Raw genomic sequence first — 15,099 nt, forward strand, 5'->3', positions numbered from 1 at the left:
CCATCATCCTCATGTTCACATTCCTTTTCATGTTTGCTGCCATTTTCCGAGAGATGTTCAATGAGCCTGACCCGGAGAGCTTCGCACCCTGTTCCAGCTGCTCACGCTGGATGACTGGGTTTTCATCTCCTCTACCCGCCAAGACCTCGGTGAGGAAACACTAATGTTTGTGTGAAGCATGGTCTAGAAGATGGGCATCATCAGTCATCATCACCATGTAAATACCTGAGTTCATGACGTACATTTTCTTTAATTTTTATGAAAGGTCAACCCACATTCTAATCTTCCTTGTCCTGTACATTATGGTGGAATACTTCACTTTCCTCAAGTGAGTAAGCTTAGAAATGTTGCAACAAAGACACTACCGTATGTTTATTGTACATTGTGATTTTCCCTGCATAGTCTATTCATTGCTGTCCTTGTCGACAACTTCCAACTGACAATCAAGAAACGGATAACGTCAAAAGATCCAAAAGCTATTCAGACCATGACAAACAATAAGGCAAGACAGATACTGGAGTAGATTTAGCTGAACATTACATTCTTTCTCTATTCTTTTCTACTTTAAAGGACATAAACTCAGCAAAAAAAGGAAACAGCCCTATTTCAGGACCCTGTCTTTCAAAGATAATTCATAAAAATCCAAATAACTTCACAGATCTTCATTGTAAAGGGATTAAACACTGTTTCCCATGCTTGTTCAATGAACCATAAACAACTAATGAACATGCACCTGTGGAACGGTCGTTAACACACTAACAGCTTACAGACGATAGGCAATTAAGGTCACAGTTAAGAAAACTTAGGACACTAAAGAGGCCTTTCTACTTACTCTGAAAAACACAAAAAGAAAGATGCCCAGGGTCCCTGCTCATCTGCGTAAACTTGCCTTAGGCATTCTGCAAGGAGGCATGAGGACTGCAGATGTGACCAGGGCAATATATTGCAATGTCCGTACTGTGAGAGGCCCAAGTGCTTGTAGGCCTATTGTAAGGCAGGTCCTCACCAGACATTACAGGCAACAACGTTGCCTATGGACATAAACCCACTGTCGTTGGACCAGACAGGACTGGTAAGAAGTGCTCTTCACTGACGAGTTGTGTTTTTGCCTCACCAGAGGTGATGGTCAGATTCGCGTTTATCGTTGAAGGGATGAGCATTACACTGAGGCCTGTACTCCGGAGCGGGATCGATTTGGAGGGTCCGTCATGGTCTCTGGCGGTGTGTCACAGCATCATCGGACAAAGCTTGTTGACATTGCAGGCATTCTCAACGCTGTGCGTTACAGGGAAGACATCCTCCTCCCTCATGCGGTACCCTTCCTGCAGGCTCATCCTGATATGACCCTCCAGCATGACAATGCCACCAGCCATACTGCTCGTTTTGTGTGGGATTTCCTGCAAGACAGGAATGTCAGTGTTCTGCCATGGCCAGCGAAGAGCCTGGATCTCAATCCTATTGAGCACGCCTGGGACCTATTGGATCGGAGGGTGAGGGCTAGGGCCATTCCTCCCCAGAAATGTCCGGGAACTTGCAGGTGCCTTGTTGGAAGAGTGGGGTAACATCTCACAGTAAGAACTGGCAAATCTGGTGCAGTCCATGAGGAGATGCACTGCAGTACTTAATGCAGCTGGTGGCCACACCAGATACTATTACTTTTGACCCCTCCTTTGTTCAGGGACACATTATTCCATTTCTGTTAGTCCCACGTCTGTGGAACTTGTTCTGTTTATGTCTCAGCTGTTGCATCTTGTGTTTATACAAATATTTACACGTGACGTTTGCTGAAAATAAACGCAGTCGATAGTGAGAGGACGTTTCTTTTTTTGATGAGCTTATATGAGGACGAGATGCAGTCAATGAAGAAGTTAGGTTGGTCCTACAATTTCAAAAGGCTCCCACATAGCACGTAGGCGAGGCTAAATGCAACCAATAGGCAGAAGACCGAACTGACTCCCCTTCACGGTACCTGCCTGTAGAGCTCCAGTAAACCACAGACGAGAGGAGTTCGTTCTATGAAATTGAGTTTCTCAAATTGACCTAGTGACAAGAAGTATGGAAAGAGATAAGAGACTAAGCGTTCTTTTCTTTGTACACAAAGACAGCAGAGCACACTAGATACATTTTACTTCCATATAAATGTATGTGTCTGCTGCCTAAGAATGTCTAAACAGCCCAGGAATAGATCTTTGATTCAGTTCCTAAACTGTTGTTTTGACCTCCTTTTCAGTCAAATGAGGACATTCAGGGGAATGACATGGATGAAACTTTAAAAAACAACATATTTCTCCATGTGAGTGATGACAACTCAGTCAGATTTTATCCTTTGAGAACTCATTAAAGCCATGAAACATAGTAAAAGTGTCCTGGTTTATTAGATGTGTAAAGCCATCTCTCCGTAAGGCTCTTATATCAAATCCCATCTGTTGGTCAGATTTAGTCTTTTTCAATATATAACCAAACATCTAATAAAACAATTTGAATCACCCATTCCTTAACTGTAAACCACTTACAAAGAGAAGATGATTCCATGTAGAATTTACACTTAAATATGAAGGGAAATAGAATAGCTGTCTAACCATTGAACACAATAACAAAGTATGAATCACTTGTTACAAATGAACACACACAAATGTACAGTAAATAGTCTCATTAAATTAAATGACACGCTATTGTGCCAAACGTGTTAGTTTACATTCCATTTTTTTTAAAGGACAAACAACTGTAGCGGTATCCAAATATACATTCTTGTAAGAGTTCAACACGGCTTATTTTCTGTACTGAGCATCCCCGCACATCTCATTTAACATACAGAAATGAATCACACCTTAAAAAAAATCCTTTATAAAAAAGTATATCACAGTATATACAAATACTACTGGTCCCAAGCAGTTAGATCTGTAATTCTCATAGTGCGTTGGATCAACGAGACTGGATATGTGCAGTCATTATTCAAGATGACATGCAAAACAATAATAGTATTATGTGCTTATGTAGGTGAAAAATAACTAACTAATTACTGTCCAAGAGTGTTGAAAGCTGAGTAAGACAAATGCCAGGAAGGCAAAGAAACAGAAGGTAGGAGTCATCTATCCAACATTAATAGATGACAATTCCTACTACTGAGACTAAGCAAATGGATCTACTGTTGCTAATGACAGAGATAATCTGGTGAGGGCAATAGGAGGATTGACATGATTCAGAAAAATGATGCTGAATATAAACACAGTTCTTGTTCATTTTTAAATCTTTGATCCTCTCTGGGGAGACCTGTGTGGTGCTCTTCACCCGGAGTGCTTCAGGAAAGTATGCGGTAAGAGAGAAAGAGAGACCAGGAGAACCAGATAGGGTCCTACCACTTGCCCCTCTTGCTCCAGTCTTTAGGGGTGAAGTGAAGGCATTTGGAGTCAATGCGCAGGTGACGCTTCTGCATTGCCCTCTCATGCCCCTCCACTATGTCCTCCGAAAGAGTCAGGATATACTGGCCCTGAGAAGCCACAGGAAGAGAAGAGGTTCAAATATGCAGATCAAGATTGCCCTTTCATAAAAAGAAAAAAGAAAAAGTGAAGTGCTGTTCCCTGCACTAGTATCCCTCACCTTATAGTAATTAATTAGGTTAAGGTACTGAAGTGTAGATATGACATCCTCTTTCTTCACACTGGTGATCTCGCTGATGTCACTGGAAATACACAAGACGCATTATATTAGGTTACAGAAATAACAGCAGATTGAGCTATAAGAGAGAACAAGCTGGGAGAACAACAGGACAGAGGCGTACTTGATGGTGATCTGCGGCCGCTCCCCGTTGTCAGGCTTGAGGTCCATGAGTATCTCCAGGATGGTCTGGGACCAGTAGGAGCGGTAGGAGAGCAGCCCCAGATCAGACAGAGGCTTCTCTGGTGTGCCAGTCTTCCCCTCTACCTTAGACAGCTCATAACCTTATGACCAAAAGACAACACCTTCAGTTATGGCAGACTGAATGGCCACATTTCAACACACTCCCACACAGGTAGAACACTGTGTAGACTGTTTGTACAGATTTAAAATGTTTATTTCACCTTTATTTAACCAGGTAGGCCAGTTGAGAACAAGTTCTCATTTACAACTGCAACCTGGCCAAGATAAAGCAAAGCAGTGCGACAAAAACAACACAGAGTTACAAACCAAAGCACAGTCAATAACACAAAAGAAAAGAAAAATAGAAAAATCTATGTAGTGTGTGCAAATGTAGACGAGTAGGGAGGTAGGCAATAAATAGGCCCTAGAGGCAAAAATAATTCAAATGTAGCATTAATATTGTAGTGATAGATATGCAGATGATGATGTGCAAGTAGAGATTCTGGGGTGCAAAAGAGCAAGAGGGTGTAATAATATGGGGATGAGGTAGTTGGGTGTGCTATTACAGATTGGCTGTGTACAGGTACAGTGATCGGTAAGCTGATGCTTAAAGTTAGAGCGGGAGATATAAGTCTCCAGCTTCAGAGATTTTTGCAATTTGTTCCAGTCATTTGCAGCAGAGAACTGGAAGGAAAGGCAGGAGTTTTGGCTTTGGGGATGACAAGTGCAATATACCTGCTGGAGCGCATGCTACGGGTGGTTGTTGCTATGGTGACTAGTGAGCTGAGATAAGGCGGGGCTTTACCTAGCAAAGACGTATAGATGACCTGGAGCCAGTGGGTTTGAACGCCCTAGATCCAAAATTAAAATCCACGTTTTAAAGTCAGTAACTTCTTTCTGGTTCACTTACTGAACTCAATGAGCAATTTGCCGTAGCCTCTCCGCTGGTAGGGAGGTAAGGTGAGGATACAGGCCACGTTGTAATCTTCTGTCGACTCTTTCTCCTGAGCACAGAAGAGAGGAAAAAAAAAAAAAAAAAGAGTAAGTCGGCTGCATTTTCAACATGTCTAAGGGTTTAGTTGTAAATGTCAAGTATTACACAGTATTATTGCTGATCTTCATGAGCAATGGGTTTAACTGCAAGCACCAGGTGATAAGAAGCCTTTCATGTACCTTTGAGAAGTAGCCCACTATGTGGAAGCCCTTGGCGTCGTACTCTGTCATGACGTAGAAGAGGAAGGGGTCTGTGTCATAGTACAGCGTCTTGTGGTCCAGGAAACACTTGGCCAGTAAACACAGGTTCTGAGAGTATGTCTGGCAAACATGGAAGAAACAAGAGTTGTTAAGCGAGAAACTCATTACAGTGACGAGGTGTGACCAGGCAGCAGGGAGGATCATGGACATTACTCACTTTGTTTTTTCTGCCATCTATTTCAAAAAAGGAGATAGTGCCCTTGCGGTAGATCTCATTGCCAGGTGGATGCCGAAGATTACACTTGGTCTGAATGAGAGAGGAGGAGAATAATATGTGACGACATGTTCTGCAGTTCAAACACAATACTACGACTGCACAGCAACTCTCTCCCCTCTGGCTCTTGTATTGGTGTTACATACATTTAATTGAGATATTCCAATCTAGTATCTCACCAGATGCCTCTGCAGACACTTGAGGCTCTTGAGGTACTTCAAGCAGAACTCACAGAGGTAGAGAATAGGCAATGTGGTCAGTTCCTGTGGGTAGGGCGAGAAGTACCAGGGCTTCAGCCTGTGGCGGCCCAGTTCAATGCAGTCAATGTTCTTCATACGCGTGACAATGTCGTCATGGCTACGGTCCGACACCAGACTGCCAGTCATGCGAGGGGTGGAGGGGATGCCATCAGAGCTGTCCTGCGAGTCCTGATGCAAGATGGTAGGAAGGGAGCAGCGGAAAGGAAGAGAACGATATTATTACAATATCTGACACATCGCTTAGAATCTTGTCAAAATAAAAGGGAACTAATAAAGATGAAATAACTGATTAAAAATAGGGAGCATTCCTTACAAAGCTCTCACATGAGATACCAAAGGTCTGATTGAAGGCCATAACCTTAAAATAATTCCATAAACAAAGAGAGACAGGCAATGAGAAGGAAATGAGACGGACCTCTCCTGGCTGCAGATAGACATTGGCACATCGAGGGCTGTTGTTATACTGGAAAACCTTTATTATCTAGCAGAAAAACACAAGCGGACGAGGGCTTTTGGACACTGATTTAAAAAGGGAAGGAAAATTATTATTGCTTACACTAATTTTATCAATGTGGGAAGATTCAGGAGTTAAAAGGTCACCAGGGATATTTCTGCATACATTATATTGACCTGTTCTTTATTTACTTGTTAATTTGGGAGGGATATCTTAACATTAAAACAGAAAGGGGAAGGCAATAATTCACAATGGTCAATAATTCCAGAATTCACACATAATTATGTAAAACGCAGTTCCGCCTTCTCACACTATCACTCGCTACAATGCTGCAAGTAACATTGTTGAAAATGTGCTTGTGCTGATACCAACATTGAATTGACTCGGCTTGCTCAGATTACTGTCTAACTGAAAGCATATAACCATGAAAGGTAAACGTATAGGACTAGGAAAGTACAATCCTGTTAGTCAACGCTAATCTAGTATCCCGGCTCATACTAGTCTAGCATAGTAAGGGCCCTATCGCTAACTGGGTATTAGTGACACCCATAAGAAGTTTGTCCTGTATTAAAATCTGTTTTCTTTTTGACTTATCCAAGCTAAAAGGATGCTGATCAAGCTAAAAGGATGCTGACGCAATTTCTGAAAACAGAAGAATGACTTGTTTATGCCAGTATGTCTCTAAAGTGTGTTACTCTACAAATGTGAATGATGGGAGCAGATACGGCGGTCTACAGTTGAAATGAGGGCAAATAATGACTTGGTTAAAGAAGCAATTCCCATAATCCCTAAAGTGTTCCATACCTCATCGGTTCCCCCGCAGTTGGGAGGCTGCTTCCTCTTCCTGCCTGGCTGATTGGGCATGGGGCGACGGGCAGTACCATTCTGGGATCATTTGAAAAGGGGGGAGATAAGAAACCAAACACCAACAGAGTAAATGTGGGAGACTAGCGATTGATCATTACTGAAACGCAAAGTTATCAAATGTTGGTTTACCGTGGTGAGAGAGGTAAGCTGCTCATGGTCATCGCGGGTGTTGGATTTGAGGTTGAAGGTGTTGGTGTCCCTTACAGCAGGGTAAACAGATGCCTGGGAGGCTTCAGCCAAACCTGGCAAGGACGGCACGGGGGTTGCCGGGGACACTTGTGTTGCCAGGGACACAGACTCTGCTTTCCTCTTCTGTATGAGAGATGAGACATGGGCAGACATGAGAAAAAGCTCTGGAGCAACTGAAAATAATGAATATTTAAAGATTATGTTGATGAGATTTCCAATCCCAACCACACCACAGACATAACAGGTGTTCTAGCTATATTTTACATTACCAGTCATATACTAGGTCTGGGACAACCCCCCCCCACACAGTTATCAATATCACTTACTTAGAAATCATCTACTTTAAGATGTTTCTCCTTGATTTTAGAAATATACAACTGTAGGAGTTCTTACATAAATGTGTTTGTTGTCGTTACTATTCAAGTGCAGCTATGAACCTATTCTGACTTTGTGGACCAAACAGGTCTTAATCATGGCTGTGTAGAATGGGTAAATTGATGCTGTACCGGCGTGGGGAGAGTTTTGCCTCTGGAAGGAGCTGTGGCAGTTTGAAGATTGAGGTCTAGACTCTTCCTCTGAATTTGAACAGAAAGAAGGGGGATTAACTGACAGTCACACTCAAACAATGCGCTGTATTTTCGCTTCAACTTATGTTATTCATTGAACATTGTAATAAAAGCCTAATCAATAACCCAGTCAAGATAGCATATACTTGAGTAGATCAAAACAAAAACATATGGTTTGCAGAGACTGAGCATGATTTAAAAATAGAATGACCTAATAAAAAGGTCAAGACAATACAAACCTGTTTATGTTTCATAATAAACTTAGGCCGGACAACGTTGAATTACTGTTCAACGGATGCCCCGCCTCACTTATCTCCACCCCCCCAAATAGAAAAATAATAAGCAAAGAGGCACTGAGTTTGAAGGTAGGCCTTGAAATATATCCACAGGTACACCTCCAATTGACTCAAATTATATCAATTAGCCTATCATAAGCTTCTAAAGCCATGACATCCTTTTCTGGAATTTTCCAAGCTGTTTAAAGGCACAGTCAACCTAGTGCATGTAAACTTCTGACTCACTGGAATTGTAATACAGTGAATTATAAGTGAAATAATCCGACTGTAAACAAAATAGATGTCCTAACAGACTTGCCAAAAATATAATTTGTTAACAATAAATTTGTGGAGTGGTTGAAAAACTAGTTTTAATGACTCCAACCTAAGTGTATGTAAACTTCCGACTTCAACTGTATGCAGCACTTTGTTTATATTAAATGCACTGTCCGTTCTCCCTTGAGGCTTTCCCAAGTTGATGCCCAAGAGACCAAACAGCCTCAGATCATGTTCGAGCCTCGGATTGGACAGTGAAACACACGCTGGCACCTGCAGGCGACGTGCAGATGTTTCATTTCTCGCTCATGACGGAAGTCAGCGCAAAGTCCTACTACTTATGTGTCCAGGTTAAACGTGGGACGTCCCTCATTATAAACAGTCAATTAAATCCATGGTATTGCATCATTTTCAGATCTATTGGAAGCGATTAATAGATGAAACAATGTAATTTAACCAATTGGCTGGTGAGAGATTAGGGCATTCATCAGCAAAGACGCAGTGCAAGCTGATAGTATTTTGGACAACCAAATTGATCGATGAAATCAAAGTGTGTCAGCTGTATGGTGATTTGCAATTCATAACTTACATTTTACCGGTACTACCAGTAGCAGTAGGCCAACCGATAATACCACGACGGAATGCGTTTAAAGTGATGATGCACCGCCGAGAAGAGCTAGCATGTCCAGTAAAGTACATCGCCAGTGGCACGCACACAAATCAGCAGGTGGGGGCTTTTCGTGGCCGCCAGACGAGACAATTGGAGGAGGATGCGGTGAGACGTTACTGGGCTCGAATTTATTCACGCTTGATCTATATAGATTGATGTTTCCAATTGTGCATGTTATAAAACAACATTTTTTTGATGATGATGAGTTATACTCTATAGCTGGATTTATGTATATATTTCCAATGCTACATTCATTTGGCAGACCTAACTTGATTGACCCTCTTTCTACAAGGCCTAGTCTGAGAGGCCTGATCATATTTGTATGAATATTTTGATAACACCTATAGGCTATAGAGATGCATTCAGGTAATGAACTCATTATTATGCATCAACATTTTAATTGTATTACAATGATTTATTGTTAACCACTCATGTATTTTTTAGACTACCACAATGTGGTAAAGTACTGTTATTCATTATCACCGTAACAAGTTTTTTGTTTTGTAGCTTGCCCGCCACACTTTTCTGGGGGGAAAATCCGTTAAACAGTGAATCACTTTTGTCTGGCCTTAGGCTAAAACATATGTAAATGCATTTGTATATCATCCAACTGAAGAAATACAACACCCTTATTTTGACAATTCTGTCTCATCACAGAGGCAAGACCAGAGAAACGTTATTTCACAGAAATCTTGAATTAAGCTACTGGAAGTAGCATTTCACAGATCTTTGAAATGATTCATGAAGCACAAATTGCAAGGCCTATCATTTCATCATGTTCATTGGTCTAATTTAACTAAAACATCATAGCTCCAAAAGACTGCAGACCAAATGGTGGTGATAACAATTGGGTTGTACAGTAGAGTAGTTGTTTAACAAAAACAGCGTTCCAAGATCTCAGCATTAAGTATGACCCACGACTGCAGGAAAAGAACATTGGTTATAATGTAGATAGCAAGCAAACAGGGTACAATTGCCAGGACTGGGCTTAAGACACTACTACCAAACCTGAGCTTGTTGTTGCAACACTTGAAAGTCTGGTAGAGAAGTTTTGGTGGGTATAGACTTCTGCTGGGCTTGCAGCTGTGGGGGCCTGCTGGGGGTATGTTGGGGGCCAGCTCCGGCCACTCTTACCACTTCACTCTCCGGGGAGCTGGGCCGCGACCCCGGAAGCCCGTTCTTAGTGGGCGTTTTAGCTTCCTTCTTAGGGAACTGGAGCTTCTTCATGTCAAGCCTGTCCGGCGTAACCCACTCATCCAGACGCTTGTTGACTTTAAACAAGCAAAAGCACAAACACATAACACACCTGAGTTGATCTCTAGTCAAACTTGACATTTACCCATATCGGCTTCTTCTGTCAATATCACTGATGGCAATGTTGGAGTTATACATTCACATTTACATGAAGTATAGGCTACTCACAGTCAATATAGTGGACATAGTAGAGTTTTCTCCCAGGGATCTCTTTCACACTGAGAATTTCAGCCAAGGCTGCAAGGAAAACATCACACGACATGACAGATCTAGAAACCTATCCAATCTGTGGGTTTCTTCGCTATCTGAATATATACATTGGCTACGAAGCAAGCTAGCGAAGTTGTCTACAAAACACAACATCGTTATGTTAAATGTAACTAACTTCAGCATAGCTACAGAATCGAAATACTTATCTAGCTATAACGTTAATGCTTTCGTAACTGATAAGACAATAAGTAAACAATTGAAATGTCCATTAAACGTCACCAGTGCCTTTGTTTACTATGTGCCACGACCGTAACTAGTCGCCTGTGTTTTCAAACATTCAGTCATGCCAGTTGTTTTATTAAGCATCTATTAACCTTTGCGCCAGTTACCCTAGTGGTAGCCAAGAGGACGATACTCACGCCACTCATCTTCGTTTTCCTGATTCTTTCGGAGAACAGGGAGCCTACAGCCCTCGACAACATCGACCTGTCGAAAGATAATATATTGAAAATATATATTCACGAAAGTTGAGGGAACATATCTGGATAAAAACGTTGTAGTTGTATAATGACTTGGGACTATCGAGTACCCACCGACGAATCCGCCATTTTGGTCATCTGCGAACGTACAATGTAGAAGCGCGCAAGTAGTTATGGGAAAATGGCCTGCTCAATGGTTGTGGGTATGTTCGAGGGAGTCAATTGTTTACGCAGCATTGATACGGGTCGTTTACTTCACTATCATTGGAAGACTACTAAAAGTACTGGCTACATGTACATAATCACAAGAACCATGTCCGCAGTCTTAAACTTAAACGAATAAATAAAGCAGTGAGTCCTTAACACAAATAGAAACCTTTCTTTTAGTCATTTAGGCAGTATGCATAGTTAAATCAAAGTTTATTGGTCACATACACAGATTTGCAGATGTTATCGCAGGTGCAGCGAAATGCTTGCGTTTCTATCTCTGACTGCAGTAATAATTCTTAGCAATACGCACATAATCCCAAAAGGTTTTTTTTATTAAAAAATAATATCAGAACGAACAATGTCAGATGTCAGAGTCCGGAATAATATATATTACAGACTCTGACATTGCTGGATGGAAGTGGGGTGAAAAGACCGTGGCTTGGGTGGCTGAGGTCCTTGATGACCTTCTTGGCCTTCCTGTGATGGCAGGTGCTGTAGATGTCCTGGCAGGCAGTCAGTGTGCCCACAAAGATGAGTTGGGCAGACCGTACCACCCTCTGCGGTTGTAGACGGTAGAATTGCCATATCAGACTGTGATACAGCCTGACAGGTGGGCTAATAATTCACTAACTAGCAAAGAATATTAACAAATGTGCACGTGGCTACATGCAGCCTTCACTTTGATCTCAAAACAAGCTCGTAATAATCGCACCCGCTCATGCTGTAAGACAGTCCAGTGAATGGTACAAATCCATATTGGGCAATGGTCTATTTGCATATAAGCCTACTGCAGCTCTGATTGGTCATAGCACATTAGTCCGTGTAGAGTATAGGCCTGAGTTGCACCTGTCAATGCAATAGAATCCTATTCCAATGCGCTGTGCTTACAACAAATTGTCTTGCATAGTTAGTTGTGCATACTAAGTCTTGAATAGTTGGTTTTGTTTCGGTATGTTGCATTGAAAGTGGCTAATATTGCGTTGATTCAATCACAATTGCCACAGTAAAGGGAAACATTGATAGTGGGAAAACTCTAGAAAGCTGAGTGAAGTTCTTGTGATTCGCGCAGTTTAGAGGGAACAATGGTTGCAAAGTTGCTAATTAGCTCAAATGTTAAAGTTGTCCGTGATGATATTTGAACACACAACCTTTGGGTGGTAGACTGGTTAGGCTGGTCGACTAGCTGGATAAGCTGGTGATGCTGGTAATTTTACTAATTAGCTAAAATGCTAAAGTTGTCCGTGATGAGATTCAAACACGCAACCTTTGGGTTGGTAGACTTTCATGTAAGTAACCTTCTGTCTTATGTAACAATACCAAACGTAACATATCATACTCATTTGAATGTCCTGGATTTTCATTTACTTTGTTACATTTAGTCTATGAGGCCAGGCTGGGTAACTAACGTGCTGGTTTTGCTGGTGACCAGCCTTCATTGTGTTTTAGACACTTTGATGCTGGTGATGCTGCAGCGTACCAGCTTAAACTGGCCACCAGCAAAACCAGCATCAAAGTGTTTAACCTCTAAAAGTCTGAGCTGTAGAGGGAGGGGGGTATCCAAAAAGGTAGGTTTCCAAAAAGAATATTACTAAATTATTTGATGAAATATTGAATTTGGTCTAGCCCATAGAAATGCATTGAATAACACAGAAATAAATGGCAAAATAGACAGTAAAAAAATGTATCATAAGGAATACATTTTTGAAGTGTCTTTCCCACATTTGTGAATGCTCAGGAAATATACATACTGTATATATATTTTTTTAACACATATTTAACTGAATTTTTGGGGGGACACAAAACTACCTCCATTTGTCTGTATGGCTTACCTTCAGACAAGTTTCGTGACACACGGCCACCTTCCACCGCAGATGCGGAAGGCTGACATAGGAGGCTGTGGTGGATTGAGAAACTGATATCTGTAGCTTAAACTGAAGGATTTTTATTATGTTACTTAGATTGACACAGATTGACACACCCGCTAGCTGTCTGTGTTACTTAGATTGACACACCAGCTAGCTGTCTATGACAGTATGATGAAACCATAAAGAGAGTTCCAGAGCTTCATCTCATGGATATTTAGAGGGCTTCATGGCCACCGGTCAGCTTGTAAAAGAGCTCCTGGTTCAACACCTCTGTCTGCTCTCTGGTGCGTGTGGCAATGAAGATGTAGCCACCAATGTACACGTGCACAATCTTGCAGGTAGCAGTCACACAGCTGAAGGCATCTAAAAAAGGAATTATTTAAGACAATAAATGACATACCAGCATAACCATATGGAAAAGATATAGAAGAATTTAACAATATTTTATATGTTATACCTGGAACTTGTAAGAAATACATATGGCAGCAAATATACTTACAATAACCATAGGAAATTCTTGTAATATCTGAATTACAGTATATGGGTGGGTAACATTTGACATAACATACATTTTAAGTGTATTCTATAAAAAAAACATACAACAGACATTTTAATTTAGCCTTCTAAGGTCTCACATATGGGACATACACATTTCAAATTACTTGCATGCCACTGTCTGACGTCACTAGCGCACGCAACGACACACTAATTCAAGAAAGATGGAGAGTCCGCCGCAAGGAGGAGCAGGAGGAAGAAAGGGGGAAAAGAAGAGGAGGAGCAGGAGTGGGAAGGAGGGGGAGGAGCAGGTGGAGGAAGGGGACGGGGGAAAGCAGGATGGGGAGAGCAGGAGGAGGAGGAAGGAGGGGAGGAGAGGAGGAGGAGCAGATGGAGGAGGAAGTAGGATGGGGGAAAGTAGGAGGGGAGGAGGAGCAGCTGGAGGAAGGGGGAAAGCAGGAGGGGGAGAAGAGGAGGAGCAGGGGGAGGAAGGGGGACACGGGAAAGCAGGAGGAGGGGGAGGAAGGGGACTGGGGAAAGCAGGAGGAGGGGGAGGAAGGGGACTGGGGAAAGCAGGAGGAGGGGAGGAAGGGGACTGGGGAAAGCAGGAGGAGGAGGAGGAAGGGGACGGGGAAGCAGGAGGAGGAGGAGGAAGGTGACAGGGGAAGCAGGAGGAGGAGGAGGGGGACGGGGGAAAGCAGGAGGAGGAGGAAGGGGACGGGGAAAGCAGGAGGAGGAAGGGGATGGGGGAAAGCAGGAGGAGGAGGAGGAGGAAGGGGACGGGGGAAAGCAGGAGGAGGAGGAGGAAGGGGACGGGAGAAGCAGGAGGAGGAGGAAGGGGACGGGGGAAAGCAGGAGGAGGAGGAAGGGGAAGAATGACTTTGATAGCAGCAGTGAATCTATTTAGATAGTGGTGCTCTCTCAACTATCATTCTCACAATAGCACATTGGTAGTAGTCAGTGACAAATATCAAAGCTAAGCTGGGCTTGGTTAAAACCCTGGATAGGAGGTGCTGCCCAGCTTTAACTATGGAAACTCATACTGGAAAATGTATATACAAATATTGTATTCTTCTTATAGTAATTCTCATGTTTTTTATATGTTGACATGTAAAAAATACTATGTGAAACCCATAAGGAAAGCATTTATTTTGTAGAACATACACCTTTCTTATAATATTCATAGATGACTCATAATTCATATATTTTACTCAAATAGGTCATACCATATCTATGTTGTAAATTCACCACAATCATGTATTCAATTGTGTATGTCATATAAGGCATATAAAACATATACAAGTACATCACTGACATATAAGGGAAAACATACAAAATCTTACCAGATCCTTGTTAGATATTGGTACAAATACTCTTCTTCTGCCATACAAGATTCTTATTTGATTTTCATGATTCTTTTCCATATGGGTAATCAGCTAGACTATGCTGGTAAACCAGGATAGCAAGCTAGACCATGCTGGTCTGACCAGCTAGACCATGCTGAACAACAAGCATAACCAGCTAGCCCATGCTGGTCAGATCAGCTAGACCATGCTGGACGACAAGCATAACCGGCTAGACTATGCTGGACGACAAGCATAACCGGCTAGACTATGCTGGACGACAAGCATAACCGGCTAGACTATGCTGGACGACAAGCATAACCGGCTAGACTATGCTGGACGACAAGCATAACCAGCTAGACTATGCTGGACAACAAACAT

The 15,099-nt window shown here is 42.2% G+C and overlaps 1 protein-coding gene across 1 annotated transcript; it reads right to left on the bottom strand.

Moving 5' to 3' along the window:
* Positions 1-2,353: 2,353 nt before the first annotated feature.
* Positions 2,354-10,991, bottom strand: LOC124007492 (histone acetyltransferase KAT5-like). The gene is made up of 15 exons (XM_046318111.1): positions 10,920-10,991; positions 10,746-10,812; positions 10,285-10,353; positions 9,871-10,133; positions 7,582-7,650; positions 7,016-7,198; positions 6,824-6,904; positions 5,981-6,046; positions 5,485-5,733; positions 5,249-5,338; positions 5,011-5,151; positions 4,748-4,841; positions 3,779-3,938; positions 3,598-3,679; positions 2,354-3,487 (listed from the first exon to the last, which is right to left on the bottom strand). Exons 1-15 carry the CDS (start codon positions 10,941-10,943, stop codon positions 3,353-3,355), a joined length of 1,773 nt encoding a protein of 590 aa, XP_046174067.1. The 5' UTR covers positions 10,944-10,991; the 3' UTR covers positions 2,354-3,352.
* Positions 10,992-15,099: the final 4,108 nt, after the last annotated feature.

Source organism: Oncorhynchus gorbuscha, linkage group LG02 (assembly GCF_021184085.1).
Source record: "Oncorhynchus gorbuscha isolate QuinsamMale2020 ecotype Even-year linkage group LG02, OgorEven_v1.0, whole genome shotgun sequence".
NCBI classification, from domain to species: domain Eukaryota; kingdom Metazoa; phylum Chordata; class Actinopteri; order Salmoniformes; family Salmonidae; genus Oncorhynchus; species Oncorhynchus gorbuscha.